The sequence below is a fragment of the Sciurus carolinensis genome, chromosome 6, assembly GCF_902686445.1.
Source record: "Sciurus carolinensis chromosome 6, mSciCar1.2, whole genome shotgun sequence".
NCBI lineage: Eukaryota > Metazoa > Chordata > Mammalia > Rodentia > Sciuridae > Sciurus > Sciurus carolinensis.
In genome coordinates this window covers 81,115,663-81,136,052 of record NC_062218.1, presented here as the reverse complement: position 1 = coordinate 81,136,052, position 20,390 = coordinate 81,115,663, and the positions used below count along the sequence as shown (strand labels likewise).

Below are 20,390 nucleotides of genomic sequence, written 5' to 3'. Positions count from 1 at the left end.
CTAAGGAGTGAAGTTCTTCCCTGTTTAATTCCATACGGGTGATGTTCTATACTGAATGAAAGCACATTAGAGAATGGAATTTTACCAGGAGTGTGCACATCCATCTGTCAAAAGCTTAGATCTGAGGAGATTCACCTATGGGCTTGGACAGAGAGCAGGCGTAGGACAATATGTTCACAACTGTTGGCGTGCTCTGGGTGCACACAGAGCCCTACTTCAAAATGGGGAAGGAGGGAAGTCCAAAACACCACCAAGGAAGGAGGAGAGCATCATCATCCTAAAGACTGAAAAACTGAAGATCTCATAGAAAGGTATGCTACAAGAGGAAAATATAGGAAAAAGTATGCATCCATGACAGGAAATACGATAGAAATACCACCATGAAATGGGTAGAGACTATAGACTGAGGTGGAAAGGTAAAAAAGCAGGACGAAAAGAGAGGGAAGAAAAGATGACCCAAAACAAACACCCTCCCTCCCATTTAAACTTGTATTGGAAGCTTCAAAGAGCAGAATTAAGAAATAATAAAAATATGAAGGAGAAACTTCAGAAATTCCCTGAGAATGCAAAAGTAAATGTAAAGAGAGAAGATTGTGAGGCAGAAGATAATGAATGTATAATCTCAAAATTATTCTGTTTTTGAGAATAGGTGAAACTTAAGAGCAATAATTATATAAATAAGTAATAGAAATTGCAGGAAAATTAATTTTAAAACATACAGGTATATTTGGCAATTTTTAAAAAAATTTTAACATCTCACAAGGAACAAGGCAAAAAAAATAAACTCTCCAGAAATAAATCAAAATTAGACTGCCTAATTTTCTCTACAGCATGAAAAGTCAGAAAACCATGGAGCAATAGGTACAGAATTTGGAGGGGACAGAGTTGTTACCTAAGAATGTTGTACTATAATTTTATATTGAGTGCCTGTCTTGGGTGAAGTCAATAGTAAAACATACTTAGATTCACATTAACTATTTTCCTTCCATGAAAAAAATCATCTTAAAAAATATCTGGCCAACAAAAAATTAGATACAATTTAGAAGCAAAAAATAGAGAAACTGAGTCTATAAGAATTTGGGGGTTCCAGATGGATTCAGGGTTGGTCACTAGTGTCTGGATCTCCAGGTGAGCCAGGTGGGACGGGCCTTGGCCGAGCTCTGCAGCTTTGCCTCTTTCTTAGCACTGAAAGATGAGCTTGTGAACCACAGTGAACACCCTGCAGCTAACTCTCCTGTCAAGACCCATGTCCCTTAAATGGATGCTTGCCCCAGTTCTCTTCCAGGATTTGCTAATGTTGACCAACTCAACATGGGGACATTATCCCAAGTGATTGGTTAAACCAAAAGTTACATTTCCTCCTTTAAAAACAGAGCACCAAGTACTGATCAGGTTAAAAACCATATTTAATCCCAGGTATAGACAGAAGATAAAGTAGGGTAAGGGGGTTGAGAGTTTGCTTGTTCATACCAATTGTTACCAACTCTTTAAGCCTTTCTCAGATGTAGAGAAATTATAAGACCAAAAGGTGCATGGACTAAGGACCCAAAGATAAGAGTGACTAAGGACCCAAAGATAAGAGTGACTAGAGAGCAAGGAAAAAGAAAAATGAAGACATTTATCACCAGCGTCTTTAAATACAGTTGGGGAAAAAAAAAAGAAGTCCTTCCAAATGTGCAATAAAATCTATCTAAAATATTTGACTGACACCTCTGGTCACATTGGGGGAATGTGAGCCTTTTAGCAACATAGTTGGGTGAAATCCTGGGGAATGGACTTTAAAGCACAAAGCGGTCATGATCTTACAGAGTCAGTTTTAAAAGTTTCAAATTTAATAATGGATTTTTTTATGACTAAAGAAAAGGAGATATAAATAGAGAGGAATAGAAACTGTGTCTTAAAGGAAAAGATAAAAACTTGATACATTTTCTTTATCATAACAGCATTGGTGGCATTCTCTTCTTTGGTATTTACATTTTCCCTTTCTTTAAAATGTATAAATTAAACAGTGACTCCAGTTTAAATTATTTTTCCATATTTTTCCTTTAAATGAAGTTAGTCTTTTTTATCTTTTAAGTCACAAAAGTAATATGTACTTAGGTAAAAAATAATACTAATACCCAGAGTCTCAACACTTAATTATAACCACTGCTACAAAATTTTGTGTATATTCTTAAATCAATGTGATAACATTGTGCATTCATAATATATGTACTATCTTAGTAACTTTTTAAAATCATATAGCTAAAACATAATCATTGAACAAATCTAAAAACTGTCAATGAATTTTTTAAAAGGTACCATCTTCTAAAATTCAAGCACCCAGAGAGACGGCCACTATTTACATCTTGGCACATTCTCTATGTCTCTTTCATTCCTATATAGTTATCCCTCAATATCCGTGAGAGATTAGTTTCAGGGGACCCCACAGGTACCAAAATCTATGATGCTCTAGTCTTTTACATAAAATGGTGTAGAATATCCATATAACTTAAATCCTCCTGTATACTTTAAGTCATTTCTATATTATTTATAATACCCAATATAAATATAAATGCAATGTGAATAGTTGTTCCATTATATTATATTGTATCATTTATGTAATAATGCCATGGGAAAAAAGTCTACACATGTTTAGTACAGACATATTTTTTTCCCGGATATTTTTAACCAAAGTTTGGTTTAATCCACAGGTATGGAATGCACAGTACAGAGGGCTAACTAAATATTATGTTTGGTAAAAAGCTGCTTATCCTGATTTTTTAAAAAATTTGTTGTAATTAGTTATACATGACATATTCCAATTTCTAAGCAAAGATAACAAAAGAGCATTATTAACAGGGACCTACAATGAAAATGTATTTATCTGTTTTCACATAGATAATATTTTCCAATTAAAAAGAGACATCCATGAAGGGGTTTTTAAATATACAGGAAGTTTACACAAACAGTAATTTAGAACTGAAAAATAGAGAAACCACAATCTACAAGAATTTTGTTCATTGGGTTCATGAGATGCTGATGTTAAGTGTTTTTGCTTTTCTGCTCTCTAGTCACTCTATCTTTGGAGTACAGGATGGGGATTGGAGGAGGGCAGAGGAAAGGTGTGTAATCTACTGGTCTCCCTTGTACCTTCTTTATTCAGCAGAGTAGCAGATAAGAAACTGGAAGAAGGAATCAGTTTAGAAAACCTTCCTCTGGTAAATTTGGTAAGAAAGTCAATGATAACTGATCATTTGTTATCTGTACAGCAGATAGCAAATTCAGATTGTACATGTTTTATAATCATGAATACACAGGCAAAATATTGCCTGTTGCAGGACAATTTGCTTGAACTGTCTCCAGGGCCAAGATATCTCATCAGTGGCTTACTTGCACATAAGGTAATTATAGACACTTGGGGAATGGATCATTTTAGAAACATATCTTGACTGCAAGTCACTCACACCTATGCTTGTCTACCCCAAGTAGATATGGGTGGAATTTGGTGAGAGAGCAGAACTCTCTGAAACTCTTTCAGTTTTCAGTACTGCCTGATTCATGAATTTCTTTTTGCTCAACTAAACTCTATTGCATTTATTTTGTCTAAAGCAATAATTTAAGACAAGGGAACAAGGCAGTTACTCTATTCTCTATGTCTGCTGGATGAACAAACAAACATACCCAGGCTCCAGCAAAGGGTAGGGGTTGTACATGTGAATTTTCAGTGAAGCTCTAAAACCATGTCAGAATTGTTTGATTACTAAAAGACAGAGGATAACTCCCTTTTTCTTCCTGTTGAGGTAGAAGTTCAGCCTTCCAGTTTCAAAATCAAAGTTCTGTGTCTACCTCAATGGACACAAAAACCTTGAGTTCTTCCCTTGTGGAATTTGTCACAGGATGTCTAAGAAGTGTTTCCCAATCCTTTCATAAAGACAAAATGAGAGATTTTATACTCCAGATATTATAAAAAGACAACTCTGTGCTAGCAGTTGTTGTTTAAACAAGCAATGCTGATACATTTGTTATGATTTAGACATGAGGCATCCCCCAAAAGCTCTGTATTAGCAGGATTATTGAGAAGTGAAATGACTGGATTATGAGAACTGCAATCTAATAAGTTCATCCTAGTTTGAATGGACTGAGTGGTAACTATAGGCAGGTGGGACATGACAGGAGGAGACAGGTCACTATGGGCATGCCCCGGAAGGGTTCATCTTCTCTACAGCCCCTTCCTCTCTGTCTGTCTGCTTCCTGGCCTCCATGAACAGAGCAGTGCTTCTCTGCCATGCCCTCAGCAATGACCTTGCGCCAAGAGCAATTGACTCCACTAACCATGGACTAAACCTCTGATACCAAGCACCTAAATAAACTTTTCCTCCTCTACATTGTTCTTGTCTGGTGTTTTCATCACAGCAACTAAAAGCTGACTAACAAAAAATTCAGGATATACTATTTAAGCCTTCAAGTTATAACATAATTGACCAGAAAGACCATATAAAAACATTTGACACGCACAACCACTGAAATGAAAAGTTGTATCCCATTTGTGTACAATGAATCAAAATGCAGCCTGTAAAAAAAAGATAATAATAATAATAAAAATAAAGCTCTAGAAAAAAGTGTGAAAAAAAATTTGACTGGTTGGAAAAGATTTTGCTTTGTGTGTGTGTGTGTATATATGTGTGTATGCACACAAATAGCTTAATCCTGATTAATATTAAAATACAATAATATCCAAAAACATATATCATAGTCTGGAGAAAAAAGGAATGCTAGAGTTTTCAAAGAGGAAACATTTCCTACATGTCTAAATAATTAATTTGGTTAATTAATTATTTGGGAATATAGTTAAAGAGTAGGGTTGAGAAAGAGATTGAGTGATGCCAGATGAAGTTTCAGATACTAAAAGACAGAAACACATGATTTTTCATATGGAAATTAATTTCTTTAATCATTTGTTTTTTTATTTTTATAGATGCATTTTGATTCATTGTACATGAATGGGGTACAACTTTTCGTTTCTATGGTTGTGCACATTGTAGAAATCTTAATACAAATTGATTTTTACTTTTTGCTTCTTAAAAACTTGCTCTATATGGTAACAAAACATTTAATACAAATTTGGCTGATGAGAAATAATCTAAATTATATTTTCAGGGGTATTGGTAATGGAGACAATGGTAGAAAGTCGATGAATATAAACATTGCAGAATACACAGTAGCTTCTAGTCAGGATGTATTGAATATTTTGGAACTGCAGAAAGTAAGCAGGTAGAGAACAAAACTTTCCAAAAACTCCAGCTTAATCTTGATAGTATGAAGATAAAAGAAAGCACTTTATGCTTTCTAAATTTCTAAATTTCTACAGATCTTTTAGGATCTGACTATCTGACCTTTAGAAGGTAGAGATAACACAATTTCTACTGGCTGAAGATGAATAGTTCTCCTGATTCTTAATGTGCAAAAAGCAGCAAAATGAAGGTAAATTTAATACCCTTTCAAAAAACTGAACTTTCACACGACCCTTTCCCAGACAAGTGGGTCAAGGCTGAAGGTGCCCAGAACCATGCGTCATTCAGTGAATGGAGAGATTCGCAGGCAAAGAAAACCCATCTCAGAGTGGGGAGATTGAGTTTTACTAGTATTTCCACAGGATCAAAACACATAAAAATAGTTCGCTTTTCCTTTTGTCTACAAACCTGAATAGTTAATGTAGGCCATCATGACCTCCTTTCATGGTACACTCTCCTGAAAAACGGTTTCCTTTCCTACTACAGCATTTGGCTTCCCTTCTATCCCTATCACATTCACCAACCAAACAATTAAGATGCACATGTCCTGTGGGGAAAACGCTTTAAAAAACCGAATTCTCTTTCTGAATTAGAAGTATTCCTAAAGGTTCCTTTCTGAGAAACATTTTTTTAAATTTATTTTTAGTGATTTCCACTTCCATTCATGAATCAAATCTTAGTTAAAACTAAATTGGCCAGTAAGAAATCTTTATTACATTGTTATTTAATATTTCAAAACAGAATTCACAATTTGCAAGCAAGAGAAAATGAAAACCCAGTACTGTGGAAATTACCTCATCTGATTCTTTCTTTTCTCCTTGTTTGGAAGGCGATCCACTGATTTTCTCATTGACATGCTATAACAATGTTAAAGAAAAAAAAAAAAAGACAATGTTTAATAGAGGAAGGTGATAAAAGATAATAGTGTCTTTAATTCAGAAATGCTAAATGAATAGGCTTTAAGTACGGCACCCTTTAATCTCCCTCCAGAGAATATTAGTAATACACAAACATAGGTGGCTTTTGAAATAGAAGGGATGATACAGATATTCATTTGGCATCTAGAAAGTCAGTCTGTAATTAGCCAGATGCAGAGCTGATGGTGATGCCAACACAGCATCTCATCTCCTCATGGATTTTTGAAGCCCAAATTACTACAACGGGAGACATCTAGTTCATCATAGAGATGAGATCTCTAAGGGTCATCTTGGGTCTGAAAGCCATACTTAAGCCTCAGTTCATATGAACACAAGTGTCCAATCACCTTGCAGTCACCCACCACTTCCAACAGATCGTGAGAATTCCCTAGAGTTCTTCCATTTGAATATTCACCAATGCAGAATGACAAAAACTGAAGGGGAAAGACCACACATGCAACTTCTATTTGTTATGGCTTTAGAATTTCATTATGTCTAGATTTTTTTTTTTTAAATAGGACATTAGGGATGAATGTACGTCTTTTTATGCGAAACTTGAAGCTTTATGAAGCTCACATGTTCATTTGTTTCAGTGATAAAATAAGCCACAGAGTTTATTAAACATTTTTGAGAAATGAAAAATATTTATATATTCCTTAAAAAGCATACGAAGAATTATTTCATTTCTTTCACACTGTGAGAAGTGCAAGACAGTGAGAAATGGTGCCAAATACATGAGAAATAAAAGCTCATCATTGGATTCAATCTTGATCATCTTCGGTTAACCAAAAACATAAAATAATAATATGTTCCCTAAAGTAGAATCACACATGATTATGGAGAAGGAAATTATTTAAATTAAGAAGAGTTACAAGAATAGTGATGGTAATAATGTATATCATTCTACATTATTTACCATGCGTTTACATATACATATTTGATACAAAATGGGTCATATGGTTTTATAAATGAGAAAACTAAGAAAAGTAGCAATTTGGTGTTTTTCAGAAGGGCCCATTTCTAGTAATGGAAAAAAGTCATAAAACAGTTTTTTTAAACTTAAAATCTGTTGTTTGCACACTACTATGATAAATGGAATTGGATTACAATATCTTTAATCATATCAACAGATATGCTAGTTTAAAAAAATGGTCAAGGAGACCAGAACACATGATAAAATCCTTCTTTAATAGTTCTTTGTATAAACAACTAGTAATGAATCATTTTGATGGATGAAAATTCTTCCACAAAAGAAAGTCTCATGGATCAGTGGATGAAATCCACTAAAAGCAACTGGGCTGCAATAGTTTGATGAATGAAATTCTCTACGTGACTAGTTTTACCTACATGTCCTAGTCAAGGGATTCTTCATCCATAGTTAAGGGCACTCAGTACTGAATAATTATATGTGGGCCATTTAAAAGCCCATGTACAAGCCCAGCATTATGACACTTGCCTGCTGCCCCAGCTATTGGAGAGGCTAAGGTGGGAGGCCATGAGTGCAAAACAGTGAGAACCTATCTCAAATGATAACAGTAATAACAGCATTAACAAAACTAAAAGCCCACATAGATACCTGAGGTAGATGGTAAGTGGCAAGTATTAGAAGAATTAGAAAGATTTGCAGAAGCCAGACTCGGAGATGAGGTGGGAAATACTTATGTGGGTTAAAGCAGGAAGCCATTAGCATAAGGTTGTCTCTGCAGCCAGGTTCCCTACAGAAGCTAATTCAAACTGAACTGGAAACATTTCTTATAATCAACTTAAAAAAAAAAAAAAAGCCTCAGTCAATCACAGCCAATCAAATGGTAAAACAACAATAATGAAAACAACCTAGGGACAAATGTCTAGCTGTAGTCAACAAGTAATTTCTTTATTTCTGTGTTTGGCCTATATAAGCTCACTGCTCATGCTGCCGAACAGAGCTATCTGAACCTTTTCCAGGTTTGAGAGATGCCAAGTTCCTGAATTGCTTCATTGCTCAAATGAACTCTGTTAAATTTATTTTGTCTGAAGTTTTTCTTTTACCATCTCTAAAAGAATCACTCATTCTTTGGATTGATAAGGAGAAATCTACCAAGAGATTTACCAAATCTGTCTCCTTCCAAAACTAGTAATTTTAGAACCATGATATCACATTCGGTTATCTTCATTTCCATATCTCCTTCAGATTAGATAAAGTAACAACAATATCCACTGTTTTACTGACTGTTTACCAATTTTGAGTGCCTTATCTACTTGTCAAGGGTTGTTACTATTTCATTCTTCAAATGAGAAAACATAAAAAGCCAACTCACTCTTATCCAGTACAAGATCCCATGTTCTCTATATAGTCTCCCTCAACTCTCTACTTTGTGGCAAATGTATATCGTGGTTTACTGCCCTCCAGTAAGCGCACATATAGCATTTTCACTTTTAAATTTAAATTACAGCAATCTTCTAGGAAAATCTGAGGTAGGACAAAGTTACTAGTAAAGATTGTTTCTTTCATACAGACAAGTTTGGCACCGTATATCAAATCTATGTGTTACACAATACAATTAAGTCTACTTGCTTGTTCTCTGATTAAATAAACACAGCGAGGTGGGAAACAAAAAATAAAAATAAAATATAAGCATATAGATGATTTATTTAAACATTTTAAAATGTTTCATTACGGTGCTTCAATGGGATTCCATTTATAGTTCTCTTGATTAACCAACATCATTCATTACTTGCTTCCAATAAAGTGCTCAAAATTCTCCAAATTTTGTAGGCTTCAAGTAATGGTTTGGGAGGGTTGTATAAAATGAATGCTTTTTAAAATGTTGAGTTATAGTGACAACTTAAAGATGTAAGCATTGGCATTTTATGATTTCAAATACTTATTTCCTTTTAATGAACATAACTTTTCTTTGTATTTGTTGTTTTTAGATATACATGATAGTAGGGTGTATTTTGACATATTATACACACATGGGGTGCAACCCATTACAATTTTGATTCTATTCTTGTGGTTGAACATGATGTGGAGATACTCTGGTTGTGTATTCATATTTAATGAACATAGTAAAGTTGTGTCCCATTCATTCTACTGTCTTTCCTATTCCCATCCCCCTTCCCTTCATTCCCCTTTGTCTAATCCAATGAACTTTTCTATTCTTCCCAGACCAACTCCTTATTGTGTGTTAACATCCACATAGCAGAGAGAATATTCTACCTTTGGTTTGTGGGGACTGGCTTATTTCATTTAGCATAATATTCTCCAGTTCCATCCATTTACTGGCAAATGCCATAATTTCATTTTTCTTTATGGCTGAGTAATATCCCATTATGTATATACACCACACTTTCTGTATACATTCAACTGTTGAAGGACATCTAGATTGGTTCCATAACTTGGCTATTGTGAATTGAACTGCTATAAACATTGATGTGGTTGTATCACTGTACTATGTCCCTTTTAAATCCTTTGGGTATATTCCAAGGAGTGGGATAGCTGGATCAAATGGTGATTCCATTCCAAGTTTTCTGAGGAATCTCCACACTGCTTTTCAGAGTTGTTGCACCAATTTGCAGTCCCACCAACAATGTATCAGTGAACCTTTTTCCCCCACATCCTCACCAACCTTTATTATTACTTGGATTCTTGATAATTGCCATTTTGACAGGAGTGAGAGGATCTCAGTGTAGTTTTAATTTGCTTTTCTAATTGCTGGAGATGTTGAGCATTTTTTTCATATTTTTTGACCATTTGTATTGCTTCTTCTGTGAAATGCCTGTTCAGTTTCTTTGCCCATTTATTGATTGGGTTATTTGGTTTTTTGGTGTTAAATTTTTTGAGTTCTTTGTATGTTCTGGAGATTAATGCTCTATCTAAGGTGCAAGTGGTAAAGATTTTCTCCCATTTTGTAGGCTCTCTGTACATGTTCTTGATTGTTTCCTTTGTTGAAAATAAACTTTTTAGTTTGATGCCATCCCATTTATTGATTCTTGATTTTACTTCTTGTGTTTTAGGAGTCTTATGGAGGAAATCTGTTCCTGAACCCACATAAGAGAGAGTTGGGCCTACATTTTCTTCTAGTAGGTGCAGGGTCTCTGAATTTAATGCCAAGGTCTTTGATCCACTTTGAGTTTTGTGCACAGTGAGATACAGGAGTTCAATTTCAATCTACTACATATGGATTTCCAGTTTTCCCAGTACCATTTGTTGAACTTTTTTTAACACACAAAACTATAATGACGAATGAAAATCACTTATAAATCAAGTAGCAACTTTTTTTCAAACCTTATGGATTACACTTTTCAAGTTTCTTTTTTTTAAAAGCTTTTTTTCTTTTTTTAAAATGCTTTGTATCTTAAAAGTTTTCAAGCAGAGAAAAAAGTTGAAATAATAATATGATGAATGCCCACCAGCTATATTCAACAACTACTAAAATTGTTGCTATATTTTCTCATGTTTACAAGTGCACACACACACACACACACACACACACACACACGCAGTCTAAACCTCTATATGTACCTGTATTTAAAAGTGAATTGCAGATAAACTGATACTTGAATGCTAAATGTTTCAAAGGCTAAGTATTCCCTTAAATTGAGCACATTTCCCCATATAAACCTAATGTTATTACACTAAGACAATTAAGAATTCCTTAATAACATTCAATTTCTAATAAATAGCAACCGTATACAATATGCATTGCCCTGCTCATTTCTTGGGACTTATTCAATATTCAGCAGTTTGTTAATGATGAAAAATGAATTAAGTCTTTTCACAGGAAGGTTCAAAGTGCCCAGTTGTTTTTGTTTTGATTTCATGGACTAATGGATCACTATGCACAATATTTAGCTGGTGGAATGAAACACATGAGAAAGATGTATATAAAATTGATCCAGCTCAGGAACCTGCAGTGAATTTTCCTAAGAAAGAAGACAGAAAACTTTCCTTACATGACATTACCCATACGTAGCTGATAGGGTGGGAAGAGGTAAGAGAATCATGGAGTAGAGAAGTGGTATAAACTAGAAAAGAGACTGCACCATGAAGTCAATGAATCCCATACGAGAGCAAAGTGAGATTTCCTTGTGTGGTCTCCTTGGCTCTCCACAGCACTACACTGTGTTGTCTCATTCTATGGATAAAGAAACTGAGGAACAGAAAGGTGATGTCCTGCTTGGTCACACCACTCAGCATTATAGTTCACTATAATTACTATAACCCTGAGATTAGATCACTCTAGATCTAGCTTAATGCTAGCTAAGACCATATGCTTTGCCTCAAGAAAGTCTTAGAGCAATCTAGTACTCTAAAATGAAAACAAAATAAACAAGAATAACAAACAGCAAAACTTGCCTATTCTAAAACTGATTGGTTGTATAAATTTAATCAAACACACTTATGAATACTTAAGAATACTTATGAATTCTGTCCTACATTATCAGGTAGAGAGAAGGTCAAAGCCAAAGCAGCTGTACAGTGTGCTAGTCCTAAAGCAGTAAAGAGCCTCACTGGAGGATATGGACACAGAAGACAGGAAGCCACATGGGGTTGAGATGAAGAACTGGGTGGTATGTACAACGGGAGTTCAGAGGCAGGGGGCAAGGACTGAATGGAAAGTTTCCCTGTCTTCCACTGAGAAGAAATAATTCTTCTTGATGTTGTTTTCACCCCTGACATCAGTCAGGAAAGTTGTCCTTTGGCTGCATTCTGGGGGACAGTATTTATATGTTTAAAATTTTCTGCCACAGCAAACCCACAAAACTGTGGGGAAATCAACAAGAACTAGGAGTGGCAAAGCTTGAAGCCTGACCTCTCATACAGTGTTGGGCTTCAGTTTTGCAGCATTTGGGCACCCTCCCTATTGTTATCCAGATACACACACACAGAGCATTTCACAAAATAGGATAAAATCAAACAAACTTCTAAACCTATAAGAGAAGAAAGAAGACAGAAAGATGGCTCCTGCAAATCTAAGCCAGGATGTGAAAAGTGTAAAATGCTACTGTGTTTATGAAACTGAAAAGTAAAAAGTACCTGGGAATGGATCTATTTTTCTATAATCCCCCAGCTGATTCTAATATGCAGCCAGGATTAGGAACTACTGATTTTGAGGGGAGACTTGTGGACACTGTGATAGGAAGTGGAAGGTTCTGCTCCTCAAACCACTCAACTGAGTCAGTACTCATGGGGAGGTTCCCAGGCTCAGGCAGGTGGGTGCAGCTCTGGGATTCTCCTGGGCAAGTTCTGGTTGTTGAGTGAGGGAGCCCTGCACTCTGTGTTCACATCAGGATTTCCTGTACAGTTCTGAGCTCTATTAGTAAAACATCATATCTTCCTATCTGTACAGCAGTCTCTACTTTCTGAGTAGAACAAACAGATTAGCACTTTATTGTCTACTTTCTTGCTCACTAATTATTTCATACATGTGTATCTTGCTTTCCCAGTCAGATGGTAAATTATTCTTTTTTTCTCCAAGACACATGGTTTGGCCATGACAAACAATTCTTGATTAAATAATGTATTTCCACAAACCTGTGAACAGTACTGAGAAGTACTTTTGCTCTATTTAGATTAGTAAAGGAGGAGATAAAAAAGAAGGCTGAGAAAATGACTTGGAAATTAAAGAGACAATATGCAAATTGGTATTCCGGCAAACTCCCTTAATAATCTATTCTTTTATGTATTCTACTTATTAAAGCCACATTATACAGCAAACAAACAGAAGGACCAAGACACATAGTTGCTGCCTGTGTTTCATAACGGTCTCCCTGGGAGCAGATCCTGGGCCCATCTGCCTTTAGGAGGCTTCCTCCCCACACAGCCCCAACCCAACTCTGCTGGTGTCCCAGGGGATTTTTGCTTGCTGCTTTTCTCTTAATGGATGGCTTCAAGCTGGGTTTGGCCTTGGGGGGGCACTGGCAGGTAGTAAGTGAAGAAGAAACAGAAGGTGGTGGGTGGTATGCCCACTCTCCTGCCTCTAGGGGCCTCTCCAGTACCCGGTACCTCTTCAGGCCAAGCCAGTTGTGGTTCCAGTATTAGCAGGGCAACCTGCACCTCCCTCAGTCCCTCCAGTCGAGAGTTGGCAGCATCTTCCTATCATTTCTAATCTCTGGGTCGCCTTACTCATCCCTGGTAGTTTCCTAGTCTTTTCTATGATCAGGGCAACCAACTCTCCACAGTCTTTTTTGTCTTTTAGTTGTGATAAACTCTAATAGGACAGAAAAAAAACATGGCTTTGGAAGGATATGTAACCTTGGGCAAATAATAAACCTTTCAAGTTTCTCCTGACAAAATGGAACTAATAGTACTCATCCCAGGGGCTGGTGTATTTATGAAAGTTGCCAAAGTTAAAGGAAACTGACCCAATGTGTAGTTCATTTTAAGAGTACTATGATTACTCCACTCTCTTCTTTTTCCTTGGCATCTGATTGTGAATTATGAGACAGTGAAATGAAGATGAGAAGTAAAGAAAGGTTTGAAGCTTTAATTTTCTAAGACCATAAGTACCACAGCAGAAGAATTTAGTTTTTTAGTTACTCTAAAGTACAAAGAAAACAGGTGACCTTCTAAGATTTTGTTGAGTATTTTTTAAAAAATATCATGACTATTATATTATTCTCACACATCCATGTTACCCCAGAGAAACTGAACTGCATGGGGGATCTACAGCAAGTTGGTTACAGGTATAAAACTTAAATTTGTAATTCTCATTATTTAAACTATTTTGGAATGGTGTGTGTGTGTGTATGTGTGTGTGTGTGTGTACAGAAAAAGCAAGATTTTGAGGGGGCTGGGGAGATAGCTCAGTTGGTAGAGTGCTTGCCTTGTAAGCACAAGGCCCTGGGTTCGATCCCCAGCATCCCCCCCCCCAAAAAAAAAAAAAAGAAAGATTTTGAGGATTATTGATGCCAGTTTGTTTGCAAATTATATGGGCAGCTCATTTTACTCTTCCCTCTTATTCTGTATATATGTGAAATTTTTCTTAAGAAAAAATCTTGAAAATGTTAGGATCCCCTTATCTCAAGAGAATTTTCTAAAGTCACCCCTAAACAAAATCCTAGCTGTTTTAATACTGAAAATTGCAAACTCATGGAAAGCGCTAATTGAAATGTAGGGCTTATTTGTGAAAGAAAGAAAGAAAAATAAAATCATTTGAGTGACCACTATGGGCTCAGTGTTGTGGGAGTGTAATGTTAAAGAAATGTAAGAAAATTAAAGGCCTAGTTTTTAATATCTGATACCTTTACACTCATCTAAAAATTGTTATCAAATTATAACATTAAAGGAATAACTTTCTTTGTAATACCCATATAAAGAAGATAGTTATTCAGGATTAACTGCATGACTATAAATGAAATATCTATTTGATTTGAACCCCAAGCATGCTTACTTTTAACATTTTAGTACAGTGTTTATTTCATGACAATGTATTATTTTACTCTCATACCTCCATATTACATATGGAGATTCTGATGGACATTAAAACTCTAGTGGACATGCTACAATGGCACTGTAAAAGCACACAATCTGTGTTCAGTGTTTAGAGGTAGCATTGATTACTTAACTGCCATTTTAGCTTCTGGGATCTATCTGCCAAAAGATTTTTTGAGTTTTCTATAGGTTAAAGGATATATCAAGGGCTGGGGATGTGGCTCAGTGCTTACCTGGCATATGTGAGGTCCTAGGTGCTATCCCCAGCAACAAAAACAAAAACAGGAGAATTTAAATTGTTACTTTGTTGCCATTATTGTAGTCATTAGGATATACTTGTGGTTTTATCCACAGAAATGCTAGAGAAGGCCAGACATAGACCATATGCAGGATTTTTGCATGTCTATTATACTCTGCACATAAATTGACACATAGTGTAAGCAATGAACATCTCTGACCTTCAGCTTTTCACTCGTGTTCAGGTGTTCATGGTGTTCCATAGTAAAATTGAATTACATACATTTTTAGGAAATTTTAGTCATAGACCATTTTTCCTTCTCTTCCATCTGAAGAGGTAATTCTATAAGAATTATTCACTGGTTGGAGCTGTTTTTTTTTTCCAATTTTCTTAACTGAAAGACATTTGTTAACCCCTCCCCCCTTTTTATGGTAGCTGTAAAGCTTTCTGGGCAAGTTTTCATCAAAAGAAAATGAGGCAACTTAAGGAACAGAACTTTAACATCACATTAATAAGATTTCCATCTATCCCAAGGGGGAAATAAAGATGGTCTGCTTAGAGATGTCCTATATCTGAGGAGACAGCCTACTCAGAACTAATTACCCACCCATCTACTTTGGAATCTCAAATGACCACCCACTCTTTCCACCCCCAAAGAACTACATCATTCTTTAAAAAGCACTTTATAATATAATTAACTTTCTAGGAAGTATCAACATTGATTAAAGAACAATATTATCAGATGGTTTTTAAAACTGGTATGCAATGGAAAGCAAGCTATTCAGGGATTGCCAGCAGAAAGAGGAAAGTTTCCACTGCCCTAAAGTCTGTGGTCTTTTTGCAGACCCTTGACTTCCTTGCTTCTAAAATTAATTGCATCCAAATGGTTTGTTATGCCAGGGAAGACCTGTGACACTCTTCCTAGACTGACTGCAATAATAGGGCCTCCCAAATAACTGGGTTCCTTGATCATGCTGTCACTGAGTCCATGGGTCTAATTAGGCTAAGAAACACCTTTAATTAACATAGGCTAATAGAATCAACTTATGACTCAGGAATCTGATTACTGGTATAAGTCACATTTACTCCTCTTCATGCTTGATCATTACAGTGCTCATCAGATGTTCTTCAAATGTAGTTTTTAAAAGTGTTATGGGTTTATTTTTACTATAATCACAAAATTCTTTCAAAGATAAGATCAAATGAGGGTATTCCAAGTGGAAATATATATAGACTAGGTGTTCAGGTAGCTGCTATTAAAGGAACACATCTTAGACATACCTTTTAATTATTTTATTTTGCCTAAATTTTGTGAAAGTTATGTCATTTGAAATCTTTTTAAGTATTTAAAGGATCCCAATAAAGATATTTTAATTATAGAATTTACCAAAAGTATTATGACACACAATTCATTCTTTGGTATCTGTGGGGGATTGTTTCCAGGACTCTCTTAGATATCAAAATTTGCAGATGCTTAAGTCCTTTACATAAAATTGCAGAATATTTTAATGTTACCTATAAAATTCTCCCATATACTCTCAATCATCTCTAGATTTCTTATGCTACCTAATCTAATGTAAAGGTTATATAAATAGTTTTGATATTGTATTATTTAGGAAATAGTGACATGAAAAATGTTTGTATACATTAAGTTCAAATTTTTTCAAATATTTTTGATCTATGGTTGGTTGACTATGTGGTTATGGAAGGTTGCCTATATACTTTTATCTCTCTCTCCACATGCAAATCTATAAAATCCCTTATACATGTATTATTATACATGTTTATTTCATGTATAAAAACATATATATTATTAAATGTACATACAATACACTGAGTGTACAATGTGTATACATGTTATAAACTGGCTTCATGAACATTTGGGGGTGTTATGGGTAGGCTTTTGGAAAAAATCTCTGAATTCCCTCAAGCAATATAGGAAATTATATTTTTAATATCTGTGTATTTTGTTGTGAGAAAATAATACACGACTTCCATTTGATTCTCAAAATAGCCTGTGATCACCCATGAAACGCCATTTAAAAAAGTGTTTAGGAACCCATGGTATAGAGCTTATTATCCAATACCATAGCCACTAGTCATTTATGGCTTTGAACACCTGAAATGTGACGGGTATGAACTGAGATGTGCTATAAGTGTAAAATATACACTGAATTTTGGAGACTCAATGTGAAAGAGAATTTAAACTATCTCAATGGTTTGCACATTGATTACATGTTGAAATGATATCTGGGATATAGTGGATTAACTAAATATAAAATATATTAATTATATGAATTAAATATAAAATATATTATTGCCACTAAATTCACCTCTGCTTCTTTTTGCTTTTGTTAACATGGCTACTAGAAAATTTAAAATTTCATATGTGGTTCACACTATTATTTGTATTGATTAGCACTGACTTGGGAAAAGTTAAACCTTAGTCACAGGTCCATATTGCTGATTCTAGGAGGTTTCTACCAGCAATCCAGCTCCCAAACTGGATTCTAAGAAAGGTTTTAGCAAAAATGTCAGACTGTGTCTAAAACATAACAGTGTTAAAGGAACAGGTTTAAATCCAAGTAGTAGGTTTTCATCCAAGTAGCCCAGCATAATTTCAGAGAATCATGAGTATGGAATAAGTCTGATGTCAACTCAGAACCCCTGCCATGTATATTTGCAGATAATTCACTTGGTACATTTTGATAAGACTCTTGGGACAACAAATAATGACTCAAAACAAACTTGCTCCTTACACATCAATGAAATGGTTCTTTTGAAAAGCACGGAAAATGTAATAGAAAATATTCATGAAAAAATACCTCAAGGGAAATTTGAATTCCCTATCAGTAAAAGTGTAACTGTATGGCATCTTGATTTATGAATCTGGTTAGGCACCAATCCTCATGTAGTGCATATCACTCCTCTCCTCCAGATATGGAAGCAGGATTTAAAAAAATGACTTACTACCATTCAAGAACAACTCTGTGTTGTTCTCCACTGTGTACTTGGAGGTTAATACCTTGCTTGACACAAAGTAGAAGCTCATAAGTGCTCATTGTTTGAAAAGTAACGATTTTTAAGTTCCAATACTAGCTTTCAAGTTCAGAGTGCCTGACAAACTACATCTATGCTTCTCCCAATACCACATGCTGAGAGAGAAGTATCCTAACTAATATTTTGGAATTCTCACCATAAATAACTGGGTCATAAATATTTTGTGTCTCTACCTGTCAACAACACGTGTGTGTGTGTGTGTGTGTGTGTGTGTGTGTGTGTGTCCGCCCACGCATGTGTATTTGGAAAGCAATTTAATGTTAAATATGCTTCCAAGTTTCAAAACATTACAAGTGCCAGCTTGATTGGCTATCACACCTAATCGGTAGAACAGACATTCAATGCACTACACTCATGGAACATTTTTGTCACTCATCCAAGGTAATAAAGTACACAGCAGCCATCTCTGTGTCTCTGCTTCCCTCCTCTCATCTATCTTGATATCACTTGCTTCTGCATCTTGGGGTTTCGGGTTTTCTTCTTGTCCTTCCGCCCCCCCACCTCGCCTCTCTTTGCGATTGAGACTGCGTGGTCAACAACCTTTACAAATTTTGCGTTTTACTTAAGGGTTGAAAATAAACTCTAGGTTCTCTAGCTATCTGCCTCACAGTTCATTCAGGAATGCGCCTCCAGGGGCGGGATTCCTCCAGCAACAACTCCTGTTCCATTCAACTTGTGAGCACAGCTGAGCTCGGGGCATCTGCTTGCACCGGCTCTCAAAGGCTGCGCTTAGGCTCTCATACCCTAGGAGGGTGAGCCTCTAGCCTCTCCCCGATCCTAACCCGAAGGTATGCGACGAGGTCGCACCCGATCCCCACCCTTTCCCAGCCAAACCTCAGACAATATTTCGTCGGTACGCTCACAAGAGCTAAGCAAAGTAAGCACACTCCCTTCCCAGTCCTGCCCAGACACGGCCGCTTCTACTTACCGTCTTGTACCACCAGCTTGCGAATGCCATGGCTACAACCGACTCTTTCCGAGCGGCACCGCGGATTACCCAGCGAGCGCTCGGGGTACACTGCTGGGGGCGCAGGGATCACACTCAGCTTCCTGGGACCTGGCTGACTCTGGGCTAGGTTGGCCTCGCAGCTGCCAGGTGGGCGGGCACCCGGAGTGCCCTTGGGCCCCGCCCCCACCAGCCTGGCCCCACCCCCGACTTGGCTCCGGGCTGGTTAGGGAAGAGGGGTTATTTCTGCAGGAGCCACGCCCTGCGGCCCGGACTTCACGCGGAAGACAGGGTCCTGCTTTCGGATGAAATTACCACACTCCCTTGGGGGTCCTGAATGAACTTTATTCTCCCTTCACTCCATCATCATTTCACCCCTGTGTAATAAGCCAACTTTTTTTTTTTTTTTTAACTCGCCCCCTATCCGGTCGGCCCACGCCCAACGCACTTGACCCTGGCCCCGAAATGTCCAGGCACAGTTCTCCACCTGTCCCACGGCGGGTACTGGCACCCCGAGCCCTTTCCTGTCAGTAGAGGGGGCATATAAGGATCAGGCGGAGCAGACTTGGCAACACCCAAGGTGAACAGCCGCTCGGGGACCAGGTCCCTCTATCCGCCAGTCCTATGTCTGGGACAGGAGCGCCACTCACCTCCTGGGCGTGGCGGGCTGCAGCGGCCCGCCGAGGCCTCGGGGAGGCGGCTGGCTTCTGGCGCGGCTGGGACATGGCGAGGCCGCTGCAGGCGCAGCCTCGGGGAAGGCGCAGCGGGGACTGGAAGGGAGTCTGCAGCGGCGAGCTCTGGCAGGGAGGGGGAGGAGGGAGCGGAGGGGCTGGCGAGCGTGCCCGTGAGGCAGCTTTTCCGACCCAGCCCCAAGCCCGCGCCAGGGCTCCCCCTCGCCCTGCTGGGCCCTCCCCTTCCTGCCCGCTGCCGGCTGCGCCCCTGTTGTAACTGTCCTGAGCTCCTGGCCTGAAACTTAGCACCCTAATCTTTACCTAGTGACTCGTCTGGTGTCCTTAGACTGCAAGGTTCCCCGTGGGTCAGAAAGAGGGGGCGCCGGAGGATGCAATGCTCCTCCTTCGACTTGTCCAGACGTATCGTGCAGTTGTGCAACCGTAGAACGGGACCCGGGTGTAGCCAGTCTACTCCTCGACCCTCCCCGCTACGAATCTCGAAAGTTAAGACACTTTTTCTGCAATCTCCCTCGGTTTATCTGTGTTTACTAATCTGGCCCAAGCCTGGACTGTCTAGATAAGGAAGCAGATCACAAAAATAAATTGATCTGCGTGCATACATATGTGCACACATCTGTGTATGTGTGAGGTCCTTTCACTTTGATCGGGCAGTTTTCAAAATTTAATGTTGTTGTATGGACAGGTCGCAGTTGTAATCCAAACCGGAGAACAATCCCAGATTTAAATCCTTACATTCTTTCTGGAATCTGGTGTGTTTGGGGTGGTGTGGTTTTTTGGTGAGTGTTTTTGTTTTGTTTGTGTTTTAATCTGAGGCTAGATTGCTTTTGTCTTGGGCTCGTTTTAAGCAG

General features: G+C 37.6%; 1 protein-coding gene and 1 non-coding gene across 7 annotated transcripts in view; one reads left to right on the top strand and one right to left on the bottom strand.

The window, feature by feature from the left end:
- Window positions 1-19,708, bottom strand: part of Cast (calpastatin) — a 112,785-nt gene extending 93,077 nt beyond the window's left edge. For 2 of the 6 annotated variants that reach the window (XM_047556369.1, XM_047556370.1), the window contains exons 1-2: window positions 19,501-19,708; window positions 6,068-6,130 (exon numbers count right to left, since the gene is read on the bottom strand). In XM_047556369.1, coding sequence (XP_047412325.1) covers window positions 6,068-6,130; window positions 19,501-19,575 — 138 coding nt within the window. In that variant the 5' untranslated portion in view covers window positions 19,576-19,708. Of the gene's footprint in view, window positions 1-6,067; window positions 6,131-18,832; window positions 18,986-19,500 lie in introns of those variants that run through there. The other 4 variants (XM_047556371.1, XM_047556366.1, XM_047556368.1 and 1 more) reach the window with 4 other exon arrangements.
- On the top strand, window positions 13,968-14,042 carry Trnat-ugu (transfer RNA threonine (anticodon UGU)). The gene has a single exon. It is a non-coding gene; the product is annotated as a tRNA-Thr (tRNA).
- Window positions 19,709-20,390: the final 682 nt, after the last annotated feature.